The sequence below is a fragment of the Enoplosus armatus genome, chromosome 20 (assembly GCF_043641665.1).
Source record: "Enoplosus armatus isolate fEnoArm2 chromosome 20, fEnoArm2.hap1, whole genome shotgun sequence".
Classification (NCBI taxonomy): domain Eukaryota; kingdom Metazoa; phylum Chordata; class Actinopteri; order Centrarchiformes; family Enoplosidae; genus Enoplosus; species Enoplosus armatus.
The window spans coordinates 11740536-11758918 of NC_092199.1; the positions used below are offsets into that span (position 1 = coordinate 11740536).

General features: G+C 39.3%; 1 protein-coding gene across 1 annotated transcript; it reads left to right on the forward strand.

Annotated features, from left to right (window-relative positions):
* The first annotated feature begins 487 nt into the window (after positions 1 to 487).
* LOC139303833 (actin-binding LIM protein 1-like) lies at positions 488 to 17618 on the forward strand. Its single transcript, XM_070927683.1, has 21 exons — positions 488 to 806; positions 5928 to 6071; positions 8076 to 8259; positions 8364 to 8473; positions 9420 to 9546; positions 9715 to 9808; positions 10375 to 10462; positions 10582 to 10640; positions 10814 to 10870; positions 11602 to 11679; positions 12467 to 12637; positions 13301 to 13330; positions 13468 to 13597; positions 13762 to 13851; positions 14770 to 14817; positions 15577 to 15641; positions 16038 to 16083; positions 16186 to 16193; positions 16501 to 16575; positions 17062 to 17142; positions 17505 to 17618. Exons 1-21 carry the CDS (start codon positions 488 to 490, stop codon positions 17616 to 17618), a joined length of 2118 nt encoding a protein of 705 aa, XP_070783784.1.
* The last annotated feature ends 765 nt before the right edge of the window (positions 17619 to 18383 follow it).

Genomic DNA, 18383 nt, shown 5'->3' on the forward strand with positions numbered 1-18383 from the left:
CAGTTATGAAAGGGTCCCGAGAATTAATCATTGTGTGTCCAGCTGGTCCTTGTATTCAGTCCTAATCCAGCCAAAGATCAGACAGAAAATGTTGGACTTTAACAGACATGGTGGACATTTACTGAAGATTTAAATAACATGATTTTAACTGCACACATAACTACAGCTCATAATCTGCTTAAGAGTGCTCCTTTCGCCAGATTATTAGAGGGATGCATCCCATGTGATGACAAATCACAGGAATGGAGGGAAGAAGGTTACCTGATAGAAACTTCCTTAAGCTCAGATCCTCTGTTTACCATGAAGATAAACCCTAAAAATATACCTTACTTAATCTTCTTAAGGGCGTGTGGTTGGAGTTAGTCTTTGACAGCCTGATTGACAACACACACACACACACACACACGCTCAGTCAGTCACAAAGTCTTAGAGAGAAACTTAATACCTGACATTCAACAGAGGGCTTTGACATCTTGAGCTTTGCTTTATGGTTTCTCACTTGGAGTCAATCTGCAGCCTCAATTGTCTGGCTGACCACCTCGACAGCACGAGCAGCATGTCGGGCCTCCTCAACCTCAGCAGCCTCGGCAAGATCTGCGGCTCCAGTCGCAGCAACGAAATGGTCGTTTTGGACCGGGTCAAGAGGAAGAACTCTGTCAGGCGCATGTCAATTATTGAAGATGGTGAAATTGCGGAGGTTCTCTACCTTATTCCCAAGCAGTCCATGATGGACCAGCTGCCGTTCCTCAACCCCAACGACTACATCCTGTGTGAGAAGTTGGCCAGCATACCTGCAGAGATCTCAGGTAATGAACTGTTTACTTCCTGATGTGGTTGACATGTTAATGACTTGTCCTTGCGCTCTATAATTTACCCATATTTGTTTTGTAGATGTACCATATGACAAAAACACTGATTTCCAACAGGGAACAGGCTGAAACAATGATTAGATTCATGTTGTCAATATGTTGAATATTACTAAGGTATACTAAGTACATATTCTTATACTTCATGAAGAGACAACCTGCAAAGTCCTTGTATTTCAGCGAAAAAGAGATTAAGAATACCGAGGTTGACCGAGCAAATTCTGTGTTGTGATTCTGTGTTATTTTTATTCAAAATAATGTCATGCAATAACGAGAAATCAAGCTGTTATACAAACCACGATATTGCACACTTGTAATATATATGCTAGTCACTTGGCTTTGCTATTCAACAGCACAGTACATTATTGGTTATGTAATCCACAACTCTGCTGTATCCAGACAAGCTAACTCATCTCGACTTGATTCAACCGTTGACATTGTCTCAACCGACTCTGCTGCCTCTACGCAAACATGAATAACACTAATCCAAAACACAATTTACCTCAAAGTTCATGATGTATTTGGCAGACATGACACTTTCTTTTATAATAAACAGGCACTTTTATTTGCACTTATGGTCAATATTGTGCTTCTTTTATAAGGCTACCTAAGGTGAGATCAGGGCTTAATTGTTGTCATTAAGCCTTCAGACTATGAAGACTGAAGAATGTTCATGTTTATTAGCTGACAACACACACATATTCAGTTTGCTAGCTCCAAAAATGGAGGAGTCACAAAATGCCAGAAAGGGAGTTTTGAAAGCGGCAGGTGATGTAATCACTGAGTCAGCTGTACTGAACAACACTCCCATCATAGATACACAAGTATTATGGCAAAGTTCTGCAAAGGAAAAGAGCAAATCTGTATCAAACTGTTTTTAATGCATCATCAATCAGCTGGTTATTGTAGCTGAATGTCGTCACCATATGTGAAGGAATTTTAAACTTACCTAAAAAAACAATACAGACCTGTATCAGCATTAACTGTCTGGGAAAGAAATACATATCAGCAGTGCATGTCCAAATATCCAAATATCCTCTTGGTTCAGAAGCACAAGAGCACTTAATGCCACTCCTACTGTCCTCTTTGGGAACACACACACACACACACACACACACACACACACACACACACAGAAACACACTCCTGCCCTCTGTGTTTTGGACCACCCCCTTTTCCCTGGACCAGCAGTCCAGTTAGTTCCTCTCCTCACTCTGACCCACTGCAGTGAGCGCTCCCACAGAGACCAACTGTCATGAAAGAGAAAGGTAGACATTTTTAAGAGTGTGTGTGTGTGACGTCTGTGTTTGTCTTTACGCCCTTGATGATTTGTTAGCAACTTGTTATTACGTACTCTGTTTTTATGAAGTCAAAAAGTCTCTTGAGCTTTGTCCATGATTACATTTTTGTCCTAGAAAACTTTATTACTTCACACATTTGTATGTTTCAAATAATCTATTGTGTTTGTCTTTGCAATCTTTTTGGCTTTCCAGGTGAGGTGGCATTTGATTGTTTAAACGTCAAAACAAATATTTCTCTTGACTTAACAGCTCCTGCAAGTAGTGTAATAATATTTTTGTGTTACAGTGTTTTTCTAGTTTAAAGTGACATGTTATTTGTAATTTGGTATGCCTACGTTGATATTTGGCTATGTGAAGACTCCCGTGTTTGAATAATTATTTCATGCTATACTTTTTCATATTTTTGATCTGTTAAGAATCTCAAAGCGTTCCCAAATCCAGAAACTGAATTTGGAGATAAAAACTGAAACTGTGGCTGCCAAGTGGGGAAAAGTGCAAGCACAGCTGTTAGCTAATCGCAGAGCATCGTGGTTGGTTTAGGTCAGCATGTGATTTTGGCAATACCTCTGAATTAAGTAGTGTTTTGCTGCAATTATTCTTTTGTCGCAGCCAAGGGGAGCAGATTTAGTCTATTGTGAGTAAACTGCTGAAGTGACTCTTCACTCAGTCAGAGTAAAGCTATGGAAGAAATACTCTCACTCATTTCACTAAGCTAGTTTCTATGGAGATAAAAGCCTCCTGCCGTTCTGACACTGTAGTGATGTCCTCAAGAAACTCCTAAAATTAGAGTAGAAGCAGTTATTTGAGCTTTTAGACACATATTTTACATCTCACAGTTACTGAAGTTTATGTAGTAATTCTGAACCAAAGCATGTACACATGCCCTAGTTACCCTGAGAGCTATTCCAAAGGTTTTCAAAGTGCATTCCAGATAGGAAATATGAAGCTGTGCATGATTATTTTTAGTGAATACAAAAGACCCTGAGGTTTTCACTGCTATTATGTTTTGTTACAGGCAAACTGGGTGCTGCTGCAGGTGCATGATGACCTCCTTGTAGTGGAACGAAAAATCTTTTGTACCCAAAAAACATTCAAGGCTTATTAACTATTATTAACACATGAGGCAAATACACACACACACACACCACGCACACACACTAATATCATTCAAACAATTCAAATTCAAATAATTTGTTTTATAATAGAAAGTCATTATATGACCTCATTGTATAGTTAAAAGCACAGTTCTGCGGTATATTAAGCATAGATTACGTTTCATTCCTTTGTACTTGGATAAAATTAGAATGAGTTATATATAAACATCTACATCGAAAATTCTGGATACTTAATATAGATACTCCCTCAGTCCTTACACACATGCACACACACAGACGCAGATTTTGATGGCTGGAGATAGTGGGTTGTGTGATTAGCTGTCCGTCTCAGGTTTCTCTCCATTTGCTGTCTTTCTAAATCGACCGTTTGCTAATACTCAACACCGTATCAGCTTCACATTCTGGGAGAGATCAAGAAAGAGTGGAAGACATTCTGCACTCTTAAAATATTTCCATCCGAGGACTCCACACATCAGTTTCACCATTTAGGCAAGAGCAAAAACAAAAGGCATATGAAGAGTGCTACTTTACATACAGGATCGTATCTTCAATATAGTACAGCCTGTCGCTCTCCATCAGTCAGTTTACAACAAAACAAAACTTTCAAACATTTCTAAACTGCAGCACGTCTTCTGTACACGTCCCCGTGACAAATGGCTTGCATGCATTTGTGTTGGCATCACAGCTCTGTCATTAACAAATATCTGCGGCGTTCTCGGACAAAGGCCAGTTTGGCTGGGTTTTTAAAGTTATTGTTGGTGTGCCATGGCAAAAAGGACGGGGTACATTCCCACCGGGAAGTCTGGCAGAAAAGAAAGGGTTTTTTTTTCTTTTTGATCTGATCGTGCAGATTAGATCACACAATGTCTTGCTACTGCTCTTCTACTGTAATCAAAGCCTTTCCCTCTCAGTGTGTGTGTTGTTTGTTGCTCGCAAAAAGCCTGTTCTGAAGCTGTAGTTGTTGTTTGTGTATTAGATTTCTTACTTATTAGACTTCATTACTCTTCTCCAGGATGTCATGTTGTGGATCACTCGTCTTTGTCACATACACTTTTTCATCACCCATACAGTCTGCATTGCAGCAGCTGGCCTATAGTGGATGTTTATAGTCACCACAGCACTAATGCACACACTGGTTTGACTTCTTATTCAAGACTGTACAATCAGTTACAGTGAACTTTATAATCACCTTGGGAAAGCATCGTCTCCTAATCTAGTTTGCTACTACATGCTTGTTACCATAGTGACAAATCTCTCCTGTTGTGGGGCAGGGTTGGGGCCACATACCAATGGTGCTTGACTCGATTTTCTCAGTATTCACGAGGCTGAACGTGGTAGTCAGAAAAGTTCCAGCTCAAGCGTATGTAGAAATCTTTACTGTTTGGGTCCAATACGTTTAGACACAACTCATTCATGTTACTGCAGTTGATATTATCTGAGGTGTATATTTCAGGTGTAGCTGCTATTTGGTTAATAAATTGAATTTGTAATTTTCTGTGGCCAACTGTGTATGAAAAAAAGAAAAGATGAAGCTCATGTGTCTCTTTGTCTATTCGTGTGCTGTGTGTCCACACACTGGGAGACAGAGCACCTCTCAACGTGCCACATTCTTGCCTCTCTCTCCTCTAATAATCACATTCGAGACCTTTCAAGTAGGCTGTGATTAGATTGTACAGGCATCCACTGCTTCTGCTGCCATACAAACATGAAGGAGGCAGAAGGAGAAGGAATGAGGCTGAGCTTTCTTGATATAAGTTGTAGAAGACTCTTGTTGTTGTCAGATCAACTCTCTGTATGTCTTTGTGAGGTACTCTACAGATTACTGTGACTATATATGTGTGTGTGTGTGTGTGTGTGTGTGTCTGTGTGTCTGTGTGTTACGTTCAGTTATGTAAGCACTGACAGGATCATTCTGAGGGACTATTGTAATGAACTGCTCAGGCAGAAAAGGATACACTGGGAGGACTGTAAATGCAGCTAATCTTGGATTTACCCTGGTTTTACACAATGAACACATGTTCAGCCATGTTAGCAGTATGGCTGTGGGGACAGATTGTCATGAATTTTAATTTCCAATGGCTTTGGTACAGAGATTCATGTCCTCTTCAGGATGTAACGTAACAACTTTGGTGATCCCTTCATTTGTCCAATGACATTCCCATCAGTGTTTGTTTATTCCTAATTAACAAATGTTAGCATGGTAACATTAGTAAGTTTAGCTTAATGTTTAAGTGATGTTTACCATGTTAAACACAATAAACAGTATAGCTGCTAAACAGCAGCATGTTAGCATTGTCATTGTGAGCATGCTAGCATGCTGATGTTAGCATTTATCATTAGGGCCCAAGTACAGCCTCACAGGGCTGCTAATGTGGCTGTGGACTCTTATTCTAACAGACCAGAAAACAACCAGACCTTTTAACTTTTCAACTTTCCTCTCATGATAAAACATTAAAACTAGCAGATATATAGTTACGGTACTTTCTGGACTACAAGGAGTTACATATTCTTCATTAAAGCCTAATAAAATGAGAGTGTAAGTTTTTTTTAAAAGCCACTTCCCAGGCACTGTAAAATGACATTTTATATTACATGCTGATATGAATTTGTCTTCACCGATTCATTTATTCCTTCCTCTCCTGTAGTGCCACATGCTCAGGGTGGCTGCCACCCGAGTCCTCCAGTAGGGAAGCGGGACATCCACTGCTACAGATGTGGGGAGCCGTGCAAGGGAGAGGTGCTGCGAGTCCAGAACAGCCACTTCCACATGAAGTGCTTTACCTGCAAGGGTGAGTGCCATCAATATCCCACCTCAGTCAGGAGAGACTTATACGTCATCAGGCAAGCCCAGTGGTCCCTGTACTGTAGGTGTTCTGTGTCTGAATTTGGACATTTGAGAAACTTGAGAACAAGCCAATGAACAGAGTTTGAACACATGTTATGGCTGCTCTGTAACATGAATGTCATCAAAGGCCTAATAATACATTCATCTACTGGTAGTGTTACTTAGGATGGAGTTCTGTGGTGCGGTTTGATTTTAAATTAGGAATTCAAACTCTGAAATGTCCAGAGTGTTGATTTTCCTGTGTTGAGGCAGTTAAATTAAAACATGTATTAACGATTTTACATTCAAGCAGTAACATAAGTAATATTTGACCATTTATGTTACATTAAAACACCTTATTTTCAGTAGGTTAGTGTTAAAATGAGCTGAATTTGTTGGTCATTCATGAGTCAAATTCAATTTATTACAAAACATTCTGCATCTACAATGGGCTGTTGTGAGAACCTCCTGGGTTGTCAGACAGTCATTCGCCAGAGTTACTCTGTTTGGTGGAAAACATATTTCCTCACTATGCTTTTGTCCCCTCTAATCGAAGCTGACAAGCTTCTCATGTTGTTGCCCTTTCATCGCATTGTGATGGTGTTTACAGCGCAGAGGAAACAAAGGGTCTTGGGACCTGGGGATGGAAGGGGTCTGTGGGCTCCACTGAAGCACAAAAAAGTGTTTCACTTTGAATGGGAAGAAATTTGAATTAAGATTCAAAACATTAGCAAAGGTTTGTTGACTATGTTTTTTTGTTTTTGTTTTAGTGATCCATAAACATTTTATTGATGTGAATTTAACTTTATGGTACAGAAAGAAGGGGAATAACAAATGTCACAGTGATACCACTAATAATGTTCAAGTATTTGTATGTAATTTCTTGTTTTATTCAGAAATAAAAATAGTATTCTTTTTAATAAAACCCATGTATGTTGAGAGTGAGTGGCAGTAAGACAGGAATAGAGCAGCATAAATCTGTCCTTGGCATCTCAGCGCACTCTGTTGTGGCAGGTTCAGAGGGACAGTGTAGGAATCAAATGTATCAAATGACTCCGAACAAGCTGAGAGAAAACACTGCATCCCTGTCAGTAACTTGTCACTGGGCTTATCAGCAAACACACACACACACACACACACACACACACACAGATGCACGTATACACATAAACACTTCAGAAACCCTGGCAGAATTATAAGGTCAGACAGCCCAAATAGCATTTATCTCATCCCTTTGCTGTTAACAGCCTGACAAAGGTGACAATTTAAACTGTAAATTCATAGTTACGGACCAAAATTCATTTTATACAGAGCAGGTGTATCATATAGTAAGAATCTTGTCCCAAAAATTAATGTCAGGCAAAAGCCAACATATGCGAACCAATACACATAAAGGCAGGAAAAAACTCAAAAACACTGACATTTAGAACGAGTTCTGGCTACTATATGGTCAAAAGGTTAGCCAATACAAATATAAGGTATCTAAAATGATGCTACACAAACAGAGGCTACTGAACGAGGCAGGAAAGCAGCAGTGTGATACCTTGTTTTGCAAAAACCATTTAGTGCAGAATGAAACAAAGTTAAGTAAATCGTCATGTGTTTGTTTTGTTAAAGCTGCATTCATTGAGATCTTCAGTTGCTGCTCACCAGCTGTATTAGCTCACTAGCTAGTCGCTAACTTTGTCGGCCATTTGGTGCTGGGCAGAGCGTACAGTGGGTGTTGATGAGTGGAGTCACGGGCCAGAAAACCAAAACAATGAGCTAAAAGAAACTAAAAGGCTCCATAGAACTGCAGAGTTGGGTGATAATTCTCTGTGGCTTCACCACTACAAGCAACACCTTTCACATTACACATAGCCCACTGATCTAAAGATGATATAAAAATATTGATTATTGCACCTTTAATGTTTGCTATTATTATCAAACCTTGTCGTCTCTCTCTGCCTGTATGAATGTGTGTGTGCAGTGTGTGGCTGTGACTTGGCTCAGAGTGGCTTCTTCATGAAGAATGGCGACTACCTCTGCCCGCTGGACTTCCAGAGGCTTCACGGCACGCTCTGCAACGGCTGTGGGGAGTTTGTGGAGGGAGAGGTGGTCACAGTCTTGGGGAAGACCTACCACCCTGCCTGCTTTGTGTGCACCATTTGCAAGTAATAGGGAGTTTTAGTTACGCAATCATGTTTGGAGGAAGAATAACACTTTTTTTTTTTGCAGGATTGTGTGGCATACCTCTGTCTCTGTCTGTGTTTCTCAGACAGTACTTTCCTGCGGGGGATCGTGTCACCTTCAGTGGAAAAGACTGCCTCTGTCAGCGCTGTATTCGACCCATGTCTCCTACCCTTAAAAACGTCAGCTATCCCAGCAGTAAGTGCATTTTGTAGAATTTACTCTCCAAGCAAAGGCATTCGATCCAGTGTTCATATCAAAAAACATTTATTAATGAAGCTTTAAAATAGATCAAAGACTTTGATCCCATGATCAGACAGTGGATTATGCACTGAGCATTGGCCAGCTGTGGCTCCTACGCTAGCCTGTTTATTTAGTTTATCCTGTGCTTAAGAGCCAGTCAAGGTCAGTGCCACATCTGTCAGACTCCTTCATCAAAGGGAGACTGAATCTTTACACTTTTCTGCAGCCGACACACCTGATTATATGCGTGTATTTCCTCTGTCGTGTTTTGAAGAGACGATCCGGCGTGTTTTTAAAACTGGATAACCATTTTAGATGATCCTCACATCATCAGGGCAGAGACATGAACTCTGCAGGACCTGGCAACCGTCATGTTCAACTTTCATGCAGGAGATTACTTGTCACGTCTGGAGAGTCCTCCTCACATCTGCACTCCTGTCACCTTTGTCAGGAATGCAGGCTAAACATTTTCCCTAATTCCAGTCTAACCTTCTCCTGGCTCAACAGATCTTTTTCACAACACTGAGTTGACATTGCCTTACAAATTCAGTCATCCTCCTGGGATCCCGCCAAGTCGATGACTCAGTACGGACTAAAGTATAGACTCACCTCTCCACCTCAACATGACCATAAACAACTAACAGCTATAGATAGGACAGGGGTCAGTAGAGGATCCAGACCCACAAAGCCTCTGGATTAAGAGGATCTCTCTGTGGGACTGTACAGAAAATCGACAGGAAACAGCAACGCTACTCAAACACTTCTGTAATGTCAGATGGACTTTCACTTAACCATTAAAAAACATGAATTAAAAAAAAGGAAAGCAGGTTTGGATGTCCAATGTTTACTCTTAATGAATATGTATGTGTGTGTGTGTGTGTGTGTGTGTGTGTGTTTTCAGACTGCTCTGGCTGTGGTAGAGACATCAAGAATGGCCAGGCTCTGTTGGCCCTGGGTGGCCAGTGGCACCTTGGCTGCTTCAAGTGTAAAGCCTGCAGGAAAGTGCTGAGCGGAGAATATATCAGCAAGTAAATACAACTCTCTCATTCATACCTTCTCTTATTCATGATTCTTTCTCCGCCTCCCCTCAACTGAGTGTATTTTTCCTAACAAGGAAGGTTGGAATCAGAAATGGTAACAACTAATACACAGACAAGAATATGTGTCTTTTAATATTAAGTGTCTTTATCTTTCAGGGATGGTGTTCCCTATTGTGAGAGGGACTACCAGATTCAGTTTGGGGTGCAATGTGAAGCATGTCAGAGGTTTATCACTGGAAAAGTCCTAGAGGTGAGAAATATTTACTCTCAGTGAAAAGCAAGCTCCTGATGTTATCAATATTTGCATCACTTGTTACTTAAATGCATTTTGTGACATGCCTTTCCTCAAAAGTCCTTTTTTCCCCTCAAAAGTGTTTATTTACTTGACGTGGAAATGAGTGGAAATGTGCTGCTACATGGTTGTAACTTCTGCTTCCATCTCAGTTCCTTCCAAGGCCTTCTTACTTTATGTATTTGAAGTCTGAAGTTGAAATTTCCTACAGGAATTTAAATGTTTAATTTTGACTACTTATCTTGACTGAATGTATTTGTTAAAGTCCCTCTCCAGTCAAAAATGTGTTTTCTTATTGTAACTTCACTGTGCAGAACGATGCATCTGCTGAGGAGGGAAAGTTCCTCACCTTAAATCTCTGCAATTTACACACGTGTGATGTGAAAACTTGAAGCCTCCAGTACACAGTTGAAAAATGTGGAAAACCCATATCAGACAGAAATTATTATTTGCAGATTACCAAGACTTTCTTCTTGGTAATAAGGCCTAACCGATGCTTATGCCCTTCTCATTATCTGCTACAGGCAGGGGACAAACATTATCACCCCACCTGTGCAAGATGCAGCCGATGTGACAAAATGTTTACAGAAGGTGAAGAAATGTATCTGCAAGGTCAGTTTGAGAAAGTAACTATGTGGACATATATTATATATTATATGCATTTCTTTTGCCACACTGTAATTTCTGTTTGCCATAATACCTGCAGTAGGTAACTGTCACTGCCTTCACAGGATCAACAGTGTGGCACCCGGACTGCAGAGACGGCAGCAGAACTGAGGACAGTTACGTGGTGAGATCTCCTTAACTTAACACTCATGCAATTTAATATGTGTTAATATTCTGGCACATGCAAACACAGATTTGTATCTAGGCATGACGTGACATAATATTGTATATATAACTATCTGTGTAAGTTACATATGTTTACCTGAACACTGTCATTTCATTATTCTCCCTTCCCAGGTCAGCAGACCAAAAACACCTTGTCTTGATTTCTTTTTCCCCCCACGTGAACTGAAGGTTAATATTGTGAGCGGGCCTGCTGTTTGCACTGATGGTTTTCTAGAGTGAGCAGGCCGTAATCTCACATCTTTAAAATAAACGCACTCGCTTGTTCTCATGTGCAACATGAACACTTTGCTCACCGGGCCGGCCAACCAGTTCTTGTGTGCTAATTCAAGGAAGCAAAGTCAACAATCACTTTTGATACATAGAACAGGATTCCTTCTTATAATTGTGCATCGTAGAATGATTAAGAGGAGCTTTTAATTTGTAGAGCGCCTGTACAGTATATAATATGTGCAATAATTATTACATTTTATACATAACCTCATAACCTAGTTAGCTGTAGCATATGACATTTCAGTGTTGACCGTGCTGCATGCTTGGCTGTGTTATTTCCTGTCATCTACTACATCTACCTGCACAATTCAATGTGTTCTTTCACTGAGTCTGGTTGATATCATTGTCAGGTACAAATACAGGTAGAACACAGGGTTTTTTTCTTGAGCTAATTACAATACGGAACACTGTACATAAACTGCATGATGCCAGGTCTATACTGTGCACTGCTGCATTATGAGTCCTAGTGACTGCTTTTACCCACCTGAGTGACAGATGTGAGGGCCACGTTGTGTGTGCGGTGAAGAGACATTGAGAGAAAACAATGGAAGCTGTCTGCCAACACCTGAGCTGAAACAGAAAGTGATGTTAGTTAAACTAACACAGCTGTTTCTTCCCCCCCTCTTCAGCCCACTAGATCCTCCTCTGAAAGCTCCTGCTCCAGGCCGGGCTCGTGCACTCCAGGGAGTCCTGGTCGAACTATCTGCGTAAGTCCTGGTGACAACATCTGCTTAACATCTGCCTAACATCTGCCATGGTGCTCAATTCGCCGTGGGTTGATTTACATTTAATTTATCCTTTATTTGTACAGGGCAGTCGCATGGACAAAGTGTCTCTCTTGCAAGATGTTTCTTTTTGACAAAGAAGGCAAACATTTAGGAAAATAGTCTTAAAACCAATTACATTTTCTCTATAAACACATCTGTTTTTTTTTTTTTTTTTACTTTACCTTGACTGACTGGAATTAGTCTCATCTTGCTTGTGAGAGAAAAATGGCATTTCAATTGTGGTTGAATTATGAAATTTTCTCAATTTAATTATTAATATGCTGATAAAAATCGACCACATATTGAACAGGAATTTAGATAATCAATTTGAATGCGTTGGCAATTCAGATTGTATTTGATTATAAAAACAGCCCGGTGCTTTCAGTGTCCTTTTGTTTCCTACACCCAGTCTCTTATGATCCACACCCTCTTGGTTTATTGTGTGGAATAAACTTCAACCCCATCAAAACACCTCAAAATGTGAGCCAAAAAACTATTTCTTATATTTGAAAGCCTGAAAATTAAATGGTATAGTGAAGCAGAAACAGGCCATAGATTATCATGTTATCATGTGCCAAAGTCAGACCATCGTGGTGGTGTGGGATTTAAGTTTCATTCCTCCATGAAGTGATGTAATAAGCAACCTTTACCTTTTACCTGACCTAACCCATAGTGTCTGCTCCTTCTACCCCGCCCCCCCCTTCTGTATCCTCCCCTCTCCTCCCAGGCGAAAGTAGATAATGAGATCATTGATTACCGAGACTTAGCAGCAATTCCCAGAGTCAAGGCTATATATGATATAGAGCACCCTGATATGATGTCTTATAAGTCTGGGAGCGACAACTCCTCTGCTTTGGACAACAAAGGAAACAAGCAGAACAGACAAATCCCTGCAGAGGTAACTTCATTCAAAGCTCCAAGTTCAGTATCCAGTGACATATTTGTGTGTCTTTGTTTTGGTGTTTTTTTTTCTTGTGAGGTCTTGTTTTGTTGTTCTGACATTTGACTGCATTTTGGCCCAAAATGCAAACACATTTATTGTGAAAACAGCAGCTGTGTCTTTAAGTGTGTTGTGGAGCAGTAGTACTTGTACATTTATAAAATACCTTAAATATCTAAGTCAAGGTCTGGGCAGGTATACAGGATACTTACTCTACTTACATTTTGTATTTTTAAGAATTCGGCTGATGCAACTTACTATACAATCAGAGAATGTTTGCATGTTTTATATGGAGACAATTGATTGATAAAAAACAAACAAAAACAAAAACTCATTCATCTGTGCCAAGCTACCTGAAACTAACTAAGAATGATTAGCTAAAAGTACCTTCATAATCAGATCCTTTTGTTTTCTACCTTTCATATGTCAGTCTTCATGTGAAAACCTCATAACTCCAAGTTTGTTGATTTTTCAAATTCAGCTGAAGGATAACAGAGTTAAGAATATTATACATTACCTTACATACCTTATACATACCTTTTTCTTTAAAAAAAGATGCATAGTGGTTAGGATAAAATCAAGGTTGTGGTTGATTTTTCTTCTTCTGTCTTTCTGATTTAGTCACCAGGAAACGTGTCTGAAACCACAGAGGTAAATATTTGTTTCATTAACTTGTAGAAATACTGTCACATACAGTATGTACCAGACCTCCATTAAAATGATATGTATTTAACACTCATTGACACAAATTTGTTTTGATCGCACTTTTCTGTCTTTCTTCGTTCAAGGAGAGTTTTGAATTGAGAAAGTGCATACCAAAATCTACAAGCCACGGATCTTTTGGAGTTCATGCAATTTACAATCGTCATAGTTACACTCCAACTCTGTCCAGATCACCAAAACACTTCCACCGGCCAGGTGAGAGGAGCGCTCAAAAGTAAAATGATCTCAATCTTCTCATCACCTTTTAAAGATATTAACCCCCCTCTGCTCACTTTTCTCTGTTTTACCGCCTTCCCTTATCTCCACTACCTACACAACTCTTCCTCCTCCTTCCACTTCTTTCGTGGAATAACAAGCAGGGTCGAAGCTTTCTCTCTCTTTATCCTCTGGCAACACTGACACCTGCCCCACTTCCCCTTTATGTCACCACTTTCTCCTTCACACCAAAGGTAAGAACCCCTGCTCCTCTGCTACCCTTCTCTGCATCCCTTGCTTTACCTTTTGTTATCTTTTATATTTCGTATTAAACTAAACTACAAGAAATGGCGGTGTGTTTAATGGCACAATAAGAGCTTCTACAACACTAAAATAACTAAAAACAAACTGGTTTAATGGTCAGAGTTGGAATTTAAAAGAAGGGTGGTGCAGAGATGTGATTCACTGTATTCTTAGAAACACTGAGCCATCTAGTGGTCAAAGTTCAGAGAGACTGTCAGTCGCCCACTCAGACTCTTTTCATATCACAGCTGACTGTAGGAGACAGCACACAGCACCAGCTGGCCGCTTTCTCCTGATAATACATTGATCTTCTCTTTTCTTTTCCCATTTTACTTGACTATACTTTTTCTTTTCTCTTCCTCTGCCACCTCACCCACCACTCACTAAACTCTTTCACTGAAATAAAACAGAATCCTTTACGTAAATCCATATCAAAGTAGATATTTATAAAACTGGTTTGATTGATTAAATAAGTAAATATTCCCGTGCCTGTTCCCAACTTCACTCGCACTTTCCTCCACAGCCTATTTATAGCAGTGCTGTGATTTTTTTAAAGCCCTTTTATCGTGTGTGTGTGTGTGTGTGTGGATGAGAGATGACAAGCTTTGACATGTGTGTTTGATGGGAGCTGAAAATCACTCCCAACCCACTGACAACCTGCTGGGCCTTGATTTCTGTACACAGCAGTGAGCGCTGTGTTACTTTATTTAGACAGAGTCTTTATAATCAATTGATTTGAAACATTCTTAAAACGATCATTTCTGAAACTCCACAATTACATGAAATTAAGCAGTATTTAGAATATAATTATAATCATTTGTAATATTTCAGAATTGATCTGCTGACGCTGCATTATTTTCTATCTGCAGACGAAGGCTTCAACATGTACAGGAGGCCTCCGATTTATAAACAGCAAGGTACAATATGACCTTTTCATCTTTCAAGTGACCTGAAAAAGTTCATATTAATGCTGCTTGAAGCAGTTAAATACTACTTACAATATATCATTTATATGACATGTACTGTGAAAAATACACACTGCAGTCAGCTTATGGTGCTCCAGTTACAGCCAATCATGCACCCGAGATGTTGACATTGATGCATTTTTGTGTTTATTTATTTATTTGACAGTGACCATGCACTGCTTCGTAGCTGTACCAGAGTTAGCCATTTTCTAACTTACGTCTGTGTTCCCTGGGCAGGAAACAGAGAATAACATCTCTGATAAGAAAATTGTTGTCAGATGACTGTACATGTTTATAAAAAAACTGATCATAAAATGCTCAGTCTTCTCAGATAGCTCTGGTTGATGGGCAGCCAAAGACTATTCGGGTCCCTGAGCAGGATTACACCCCTCAAATGTGCAGAACTGTGTCATGGAAGGTCACAATATAAGTCAGTATACAAGGTAGTTACTAAGCTATAGGTAAACAGTTGGTAAAATAACCTAACCTAAATAATATAAATGTTAAACATGGTCTTATGGAAAATGTAAATATAAAAATAGAGCAGTACTGAGAAGTCCATTTTACGTAACAATTAGCAAAAGGCTAATTAAAGAACCTGGCAAGGTATATTTTACTCAGTAAGTCTGATCTTATTTGGGCAAAGAGCTGAGCCTGGCTGTAAGTCGTCTCATGATGAGCTAATCTATCTGCTGTTTCACTTTCACATAGATCCAAATTCTCCCACATCCCAAACATCCTCTTTGCCTGGATACGGTCGCAATGGCCTCAATCCGGTAAGAGCAACATGACTGATGCTTAATTCTCTCTTTAGCATGAGTGTCTAAGGCTGTTACGTCACATTCCTTTGATACAGTAGGCTGAGTTTAGTGCAAATATACATAATTTTGAAGTAACTTTGTTTTTAAGTTCAACCAAATTGAAAAAACATAGAGTCCAGCCAGCCTCCTGGATTGTTTATATTTTACTTCATATTTAGATTATGACACAACTCCACACTAACAACTCCAGAAACACACTAAAGAAAATATATGAGGTTCCAAATTAATGAATAGAATTAATTACCCTGAACTGCGCAGATATATGACTTGCTGTGTCTGGAGTTTTAGGTATTGATTCCAGAAAACTGAAAAAAAAAAATCAATATTTTAATGTGTTTTCTTTTCATTAAGCCAAAGTCAGCTGATTTCTCCCATTACAATGGCGACAGATTCAGAGGTAAGTGTGTAGATATCTTTATTGTCTGTCATGGAAACCACTACAATATCAACTCAGTGGATAATTCTTGCTTGTTCTTTACCTTTTCCCCCTGCCTTTCAGACTTTAAGGTACGTGAGAAGAGCTGAATGGAGCTTTATGTGATCTTGAATTCCCGGTCATGCTTCCTTTCCCTGTTTGGTTTACTGCATTTCCAAAGGAGTGAGCTCACCTCACTGTCTGCATGAACATGTTTTATGAAGTATACATCGCACAGATGTCTTTGTTAATATTTATATTGCACATATTACATAACTGACTCTTTAACCACACATTTTATACATATACTTCAGTCATTTGGCTGTTTGGCTTGTAGCTTTGAAGTGACTAATCCAGCCATGACATTTTCCCGTTGCATGTGTTTGCTTCATTCTGTAGCTCATCCATGACGGTCAACATCCATTAGCACGAATGGACAGAGGAGTGTCTATGCCTAACTTGTTGGAGCCAAAAGCAAGTATTACTTGAATATATTCATGTTTTTTGCCACCATTTAATTGCCAAAGTGTGCTTACTAGTGATTTGTAATGTTCTGTACCTAGAAGCACCTTTAAAAGACTGCACGCAGGAATGACAATCATACATACAAATAATACTTCAGTACAATCCAGTGGAGCTCTTCAAACACAAGCTTGATAATAGTAGTTTAATAGCTGTAGGATAGTGCTGAGGTTTCAAGGACGACATCATTATCATCCTTCCTTTATAACGGCATGTGTGAAAATACACTGAGTCTTATATAATAGAAACAAAGCATGATATTGACAGCGCTGTTTCCCCTGAAGGCTGAAGCGCTGATATTACAACTATCCACATTATACAAGATGCATGCATGTTATATGATCCATCTCCTATCACAATAGCTCATAGCGCAAGTGTGCAAAAGCTTGTGTTTATGTGTAGCATGTGTGATTCTCAACCAGTCTTTGTTATGTCAAGGCCTACCCGTATGAAATGCTCACAGTTGCAAACAGAGGAAGAGTGAAGCTTCCCAGAGATGTTGACAGAACAAGACTAGAGGTACAGTAACATATGAGAAAACTGACTCCCTGGCATCATTTGTGTCTGTACTTGAATACCGGCAATGAAAAGAAAAACCCTGTTTTATTTTCCATCTTATTTTTTAAATAAATTCTAGACCTTGTGTAAAATACTATACATACCACGACTAAAACTTACATGGAGCAGGATGTTGATAAATTCCTTGACAGTGGCATCATCTGTTGCTGCTGAGAGGTTTTCCTTAAAAACTACTATTTTCTTTCAGTCAAACCTACAGTATGAGTTTTATTTCAGAATATGAAATGCACCAAACAGCCAAACTGAGCAGCTTTTCCACGGTAACTTTATTCCTTTATTCTTTCTTTCTTTCCTTTTTGCAGCGTCACCTATCCCCGGACTCATTCTTTGACATCTTTGGCATGGAGATTCAAGAATTTGACTTACTTCCACTTTGGAAACGTAATGACATGAAGAGGAGGGCAAATCTCTTCTAAATGCTGCCTAGCGCATGTTTGAACTCATTGTTAATATGCAGTACTCCCCTTATGTTTATTTCTTTGCATTTGACACAAAAATTAGAATTTTTTGCCTAAGAACTGAAGAAATGACACGTTTTTCTGGCCACAATATTGTGTTTCCCAGTTAGTTTCTATAGGTGATTGTAACAGATAATGTTTAAATTTATTAATACCTCAAAGCAGATATGAACATGAGAACTCAACTTAGCCATAGTCTTGGCTTCGGTAATAGACAGCCATTATTATTTTTTCGTTCCTAAGTCAGCCCTGTTTCCCCAGGGACAACGTTCATATTGGACAATTCAACTGTATACTTTTAGGTCCATTCATCGTAAATGCAACAGGTAGTGTGGCATTTTTATAGAGAAAGTCAAATGTTTATCTTTGATGCCAGAGACGAGGCTTTTCAAACCATATATCATATAGGAATGAGCAAAATCTTGGATGATGATCAGCTACAACATTTTTGAGGAGAAGTAATGCTTTTTTCCAACTATTTATTCCTAAAGCTCACATTACTACTACTACAACTATTTATTCCTAAAATATCTGCAACTGTGGCAACTACTAGAGGGATAAAGTTAGGCATCCAAAACATGTTAAGGATAGAGCTTCAAGTTGAATAACAAGAATGTATCAACATGTAGTTTAATGCATGAGAAAATGTTTTGATTGAAGACAGACTGAAGGGTTAGGGTTAGGCCAGGGCCTGCAAGCAACATAAAGGCTTTGCATAATACA

Coding starts and splice junctions, on each gene's coding strand:
- LOC139303833 (XM_070927683.1), top strand. CDS start 488: ATGGTTTCTCACTTGGAGTCAATCTGCAGCCTCAATTGTCTGGCTGAC. Junction 10,871..11,601: donor TCCCCCCACGTGAACTGAAG/GTTAATATTGTG, acceptor CCCCCTCTTCAG/CCCACTAGATCCTCCTCTGA. Junction 13,331..13,467: donor ACGTGTCTGAAACCACAGAG/GTAAATATTTGT, acceptor TCTTCGTTCAAG/GAGAGTTTTGAATTGAGAAA.